Source organism: Pantherophis guttatus, chromosome 2, assembly GCF_059756535.1.
Source record: "Pantherophis guttatus breed Tessera chromosome 2, ASM5975653v1, whole genome shotgun sequence".
Classification (NCBI taxonomy): Eukaryota; Metazoa; Chordata; class Lepidosauria; order Squamata; family Colubridae; genus Pantherophis; species Pantherophis guttatus.
The window spans coordinates 31,663,014-31,669,909 of record NC_142064.1 but is presented as its reverse complement, the minus strand read 5'-3'; the positions used below and the strand labels follow the sequence as shown (position 1 = coordinate 31,669,909).

The window sequence follows — 6,896 nt, the reverse complement described above, 5'->3', positions numbered from 1 at the left end:
TGGGCATGCACACACGCGAACCTCCCCCGCCCCCCTTTCCTGATACCCGATGGCAAAAACGTTAACCATCACTGCACTAGAGTTTAATATTAGAAAATGCTTAATAATCTGACTTGATTTTAACATATAAAATATAGGATTGGTTGGGTCCAGCCCACAGCTGGAACTTCTCTTGGCATATAAAAAAAGAGAAAGATAATATAGAATTCTTATGTCTTGCATGAAATTTGCTTTGGCAATGCATTTACATTAGTTTCTTCAGATTTGTTTAACAATAATAATACCTGAAGTTCCTTTGATGAATCAAACTGTTTTGGAAGACAAAAAAGAAGAAAAAAGTGCTCTATGCACACAATATGTTGATGTTGAGCAGAAGACCCAAATATGTGTATCTAAATAAATGGAATCATTGTAAGAGAAAAGTGGACGACAGAAGGAGTTGAGCACCTTACATAGTTGACTTGACTTGAAACCACTGATAATTCTAAGGCAGATTCCTCATATTGTTCTGTTTCAAGGTTGCTGGCGTACATAGCAGGAAACAGGAATGTAATTAAAAAGCCTGGCAGAATGCGCTTGCTAGAAAAATGTCAATATAGACCAAGAAATAATAGCATAGTCTGAATATGTTCCGAGAGACATAGAAGGTCAAATCAAGTTCAAGAGTCAAAGGATCACAAAAGGAGGAAGAAAAATTATGAGCTGGAAAGCCAAAGAGTTGACCCTTATAACAACTACAAGCAAAGCAACTATCTAACTCTGTCTGATGACAACTGGCTGCAATCACTTGCCCTTTGCCTAGTAAGGAGTCTCATTGAGGAGCATTGCTCTGCTTGCTTCTATAGACATCTAGACCTGGGGCTTGGGGGATTGTACCTCATTATCTAACTGCTCCAGCAGAACAAGAGATGCCTGTGGCTGATCAGCCTAAACTGAATTCTGGCTTATTGGCTTCTGAGGCTGACAATCCTGAAGCACAGGCTCAGCTGGAGCAACATTGTCCGATTCAAGGTCAGAATCACATTCTGAATCATGGCTCATAAGAGATACAGTGCCGAGGAATTAAAAAAATAATAATATAAATATTACAAAGAAGACATGTTTTAGTTTAACTAAAAATATTTATTAACAATGTAAAATGTTTAATATTTTACAGTTAGAGCTATTCTGGCATGCCCTATAAGCAATAACACTAAGTTGATGTTCTGACACCATGCTTCAACCTTTACAGGAAACAAAATGGAATAATCTGTTTCACATCGGTGGATTTTATTGTTTCCCACACCATCTTTTAAATTTTCTACTTAAGGTTGTAACATAAACATGTTCAGATTTTTTCTTTTAAAAAAGTAAAATAGCTATTCCTATGCATTATACAATATGTAGATATTATCTCATATTTACATGAACAACATATCAATGTTATGTTGCTTATGTATTAGAAATTAAAAAATTTGTACTATGAAGATCTTGTATAAGTTGTGTTATAGAGTGGAAGACTAAATATGAATGAGAGCACAAAAAGCAATAGAGTGTGTATGTTCTCGTACAATATTGGCTCTGTTTATTTTAGCATTTTAGAATTTAAGCACAATTTTGCTCTTCTAAACAGTTTTCTATGGATTAAAATTGCTTAATAGAATATGTTCAAATGTTCATAACATCATACTAGCAAGAGCTACAGTCATACTGTTGCACTGTACATAATTGGTTGTGGCTTGTACACTAAAATAAAAAATCTGCATGTGTTGGTTAATAATCATATTTGCATCTAATCACAAAATGATTTAAAGTAGACATGCTGTATGCCATTAAAAAAAAAGTTTAAAAATATTCTTGATAATGTTTAATTGGGTTTCTGAATTTGGTTCTTGTCAGCAACAAACTCTTTGAAAAGGAGGGAAGAAATATAATAAGGGGCATGTAGAAAACACACATGGTCATTTTAGAACAGTGCTTCTCAATCTCGGGAACTTTAAGATGGTGGATTTCAATTTCCAGAATTCCCCCAGCCAATTCTGGGAGTTGAAGTACACCCGTCTTAAAATTTCTGACGTTGAAAAACACTGACTTAGAGCATTTTAACTGATCCCAATAAAGGACATTTTGTATTGGCTGCAGTCATCTATACTCTTCTGAAATGGATCATTTAGCTGGAGACAAGACAGCACAATCCAAAGAATCTTCTCTTCCGTCTTCGCACTAATGGATAAGGAGTCAAGTTTAGCAGGCTGCTATCATCTGTGGTTTTAAATAAAAAGATTAGAATTAGTCTCAGTAGCAATGGAGCATGGATTCTTAACAGCAACACTTCTGCTTTACCATACAGTAAAGCAAGCTGTGAAATCTGGAAGGCTTTAAGAGGAAAACTTGATTCATAGGGTCTGGGGAAGTTTTCTTTCAGACTTTACTATAATAATAAGTAGTAACTCTTGTGTATCTCTTAGTATTAGAATAGATTTTGTTATGGTTTAGGAGAGAAGCACATTTCTCAATCATATTTGATATCTTCAGGTTTCAGCAATGCCAGCATCTTGAATACTGTTATTATTATCAACAATTATTCTGATCTACTTTTGTAACCAGGATGCTTATAAGCATATTGAAAATGTAAACAGCAGAAGAGATTAGAATATCTCTTTGGTGACCAAAACAGGCTTAATTTAATATAGACATCAGTTAAAAATTCCAAATTGCAAACCTGTCAAAATAGAAAAGTCTCTAAGAGATGTTTAATAACATGGATAGCAGAGAATTGATTAACATAATCAAAATTGAGTTACATCTTCTAATTTATGGGTCCCAGTAATATCTTTTAGTACTACAGATACAACAACAGCAAATTTACAGAGTAGTATGAAAAAGCAAAAAATTTCAGAAGCATGTAACATCTATTTTGACACAAGAAACTGATGAATGAAATATGCTAGGACAGGAAAGGGTGGGAGCTAAAGTACATGATACTGTATACAAGAGCAGATGTAGTATTCACCTTTAGGTTTTATTTTATCTGGGATAAGGAGGAAGCCAGTAAAGAACCTATTCCTTTCCAACATTGTTTGTTTGTTTGTTTGTCAACAAGTACAAGGTAACAAGTAATAGTATAGACATAGACATGGACACATGAAAAAAATTGGCACAAATAAAAGGATATAAATAGGAAAAACATAGCCATAAACACATAGAATGATTACATATAAATGGGGACAGTAGGACAGGGACGGTAGACACGCTGGTGCACTTATGCACGCCCCTTAGGGACCTCTTAAGAAACATGAAAGGTCCACGGTAGAAGTTTAAGGTAAAAGGTATGGGGATTAGCAAGAGTAACAACAGGATCAGGTAGAGTGTTCTAGACATTTACTACTCTATTGCAGAAGTCATATTTCCTACAATCAAGATTAGAGCGAATTACATTGAGTTTGAATCTATTGATAGCTCTTGTTATTACGGTTGAAATTAAAGTACTCATTTACAGGTAGGACTTTTTGGTAAATAATCTTATGAACTAAGCATAGTTCGGAACGTAGACGGAGTAGTTCAAGGCTATCCAGACCTAAAATTTCAAGCCTGGTGGTATAGGGAATCTTCAAGCAGAAGATTTGAGTACTTTTCTAGTAAAATATCTCTGGAATACAGTGAGGATTCCAGGCAGGTGAACAGTATTCAAGTATAGGTCTGGCAAAATTGAACCCTTCAGCAATCCTAGCCAGTCAGGGCAAAATCCTAGAATGCTTAGAGTTCAGCAACAGCTGAAGGGTCATGTCCCTCAGTTACATTTTAGTTTATATTCAAAGTATAAACTAAAAAGAAGAGAAAGATAGTACAGGCAGTCCTCCCTTACTGACCACTTCAATAACAGTTTGAAGTTATGATGGTGCTAAATGAGGGGACTTATGACAGGTTCTTGAAATTGAGGTTGCTTGGCAACTGCCGTGCCTATAAGACAGTTGCAATGTCCTTTGGTCAAATGATGGTCATTTGCAACAGCTGGCTTCTGGCAAGCAAATTCAATGGAAGGCTCCAGCTGGTCCAGAATGGGCCGCGCGGGTAGTTATGGGAGCAGCATGGCGCTCCCATGTGGCTCCCCTCCTGCGCGAGCTGCACTGGCTCCCTGTGGTCTTCCGGGTGCGCTTCAAGGTCTTAGTTACCACCTTTAGAGCACTCCATGGCTTAGGACCGGGGTACTTACGAGACCGCCTTCTGCCACCAATAGCCTCTCACCGCCCAGTACGCTCCCATAGAGAGGGGCTTCTCAGGGTGCCGTCAGCCAAACAATGTCGACTGGCGGCCCCCAGGGGGAGAGCCTTTTCTGTGGGGGCACCCACCATCTGGAACGAGCTCCCCCCAGAGATACAGAAGATTCCGGATCTGCGCACTTTCCGCCGTGCCCTCAAAACATTCCTGTTTCAGCAGGCCGGCCTGGCCTAACTTTCCCTTTATATTGCTTTTTGATTTTATTTTAAACTGGGATGTCTTGAATTATCTAGGACCAGAATGTTTAGTATATTTTAATTGGTTTTTTTTTTTATTATTATTATTAACGTTTGTATTACATGTATTTTTATCGTTCGCTGTTCACCGCCCTGAGTCCCTTAGGAATAGGGCGGTATATAAATTTAATAAATAAATAAATAAATAAATAAATGGGGAAACCGGCAGGAAATCACAAGTCGTGGTCACATGACATTGTGCCTTACAACCTCAGTGACTGCTAATTAATGCAGTTAGAATTGTTGTCATAAGTTGGGTGTGGTCAGTGGTTTTTTTTTCATTTTATAATATTGCTTAGCAATAGGGTGCAGTTGATGAGTACACGTTTACAGCTTCTGAGGAGTCAAGGCAACATGAAAGAATGGATGGAGTTGTTTTACTGATATTTTGAGTGGAGAAGCTTCCCACCAAACTCATGACTGTACAGTACTATATTGGATGCATTATCCTAAGTATGTTAGCCCAGCCAGCATAGTTGTTTGCTAAGGTAAGTGGACATTTAGTGTAAAGTATCTGCAAGGCATAGAATAGACACAATATGCTTAAAAGTGGATAAAAACCACCATGATCCGTGATCCCTGGCTTGCTGTAATTGCTAAAAACTGTTGGTTAGTAGGAGGTTGTTCTGAAGTGGAAACAATCAAAAGTGTATTGTAAGCTCTAAAATAGATTTAACGTTTTTAAAATAACACCTCCAAACTCCCATAATAGATTTTTAAAAATCCAAGAAAATTCTGGCTCCACTTATTTTGCATCGTCACCTTCATAATGCTTCCAAGAACGTTAAGCATAACAGAAGCATCCAATGTAGTTTATAAGAAATTCATTTGCCATTACTGAAAGGAACTTAGCCTGCCCACTCAACTATCATATTGATAAATACAGAAAAGAAAACCTTACCTTGATTTTTCAATGGTAAAGGCATAGTCTCCCTGAGTTTACTTAAAAGGTTTTTCATTTCTCTCATATCCCTGCAAAAATAAAGCACAGAACTTAAATAAAGACCTATTTCTACATTTTAGACTACAAGAATAACACTACGGAATTTTTTTTTAAAAAGGAGGAATATACATATACCAAACATGGTATCAACACAGTTTCAATAAATATCAGCTTTTACTTTGAGACTATGCTAACAATAAGAGCAACAATAAAGAAAAACATAAGGAGGAAGAATTAAAGAGTGGCAAGAATGGCATTAATACATATTCAAAATCTATTTATTTTGGATGTGTGATGCGTTTCTAATACTTATTTAAATGTTTATAGCCCAGATCAATCATAATGGGATGCAATAAATAAATAAACATTCAAATCAATCTTTATTACAGTCAAATCTTTATTATTGCGCAAACATTAAAAACCTATGACAATAAAAACCAGCAATAAAAAACTAGTACATCTTCATGATATACTGTATGTTGACAAATATACACTAGGCAATTTACAGCAAATGTACACCAGTATCATTCAGCATATTAGTTTTGCTCACAAAACTGAGATCAGTTACCATTTATTAGGTATCTAGTCCTGCATTTTTTTCAGCTGTGATACTGAAAGTATGGAATAGCTTTGACGAATTCTACCAAATAAATATAAAAGTAAAAATAAATAAATTTAAGAACAAAATTAGACCCCCTCAAAAAAACACCATACCTCTCGGTGTTTTCAATATCTGTGGAAACCTGCCATAAATGTTGTTGTATTTCTACTGGCGAAGATGATGTTTCTTCCAAAATAGGAGCTTCCGAACTCTCCTCTAGCTTACTGTCAAGGCTCTTGGGTGCTGCACAGGTCTCCGTTCCTTTGAAAAAAGCCATGAACAAAACATTTAATCACAAAGATGTTATGTCAATATCTTCCCCCTAATCCAGTGTTGGCAAACCTTTTTGGCACCGAAAAGACCAACTGGCCAGTGCGCACATGTGCGCTGGAAATCGGAAGAGCAGCTGCCCGGTGTGCACGCATGCGCCAGGAAGATCATCTTTCTGGCACGTGCATGCACACCAGCCAGCTGGTCTTCGCACGTGCATGTGCGCTAGAAACCAAAAGACCAGGTGGCCGGCGTGCATGCGCGCACTGGAAACAGGAAGATTATCTTCCCGGCGCGCACATGTGCACCGGGCGGCTGCTCTTCCGGTTTCCGGCATTCCCGCGTGAGAGCCAGCTGGCCAGCGCACCGGAACCCGAAGATGGCTCTGAGTGCCACTTCTGGCACGTGTGCCATAGATTCGCCATCACGGCCCTGATCCTTTCACCTGCCAATTGGAAACTTAATTTCTGCTTAATTTCGGTGCTATAAATAAATTAAATAACACACTAACATTTTTCAGGCCCAAACAATAAAAAACAACATGTGGAACTACTTCTGAGTAGTTTATTTTTGTTTGCCTACAAATAGA

The 6,896-nt window shown here is 37.5% G+C and overlaps 1 protein-coding gene across 1 annotated transcript in view; it reads right to left on the bottom strand.

The window, feature by feature from the left end:
* Positions 1-1,101: 1,101 nt before the first annotated feature.
* RGS7BP (regulator of G protein signaling 7 binding protein) overlaps positions 1,102-6,896 on the bottom strand; it is a 53,138-nt gene continuing 47,343 nt past the window's right edge. The window contains exons 4-6 of the mRNA XM_034440976.3: positions 6,151-6,298; positions 5,395-5,465; positions 1,102-2,241 (exon numbers count right to left, since the gene is read on the bottom strand). Of these exons, the coding sequence (XP_034296867.1) occupies positions 2,150-2,241; positions 5,395-5,465; positions 6,151-6,298 (311 nt within the window). The 3' untranslated portion in view covers positions 1,102-2,149. The remainder of the gene's footprint in view (positions 2,242-5,394; positions 5,466-6,150; positions 6,299-6,896) is intronic.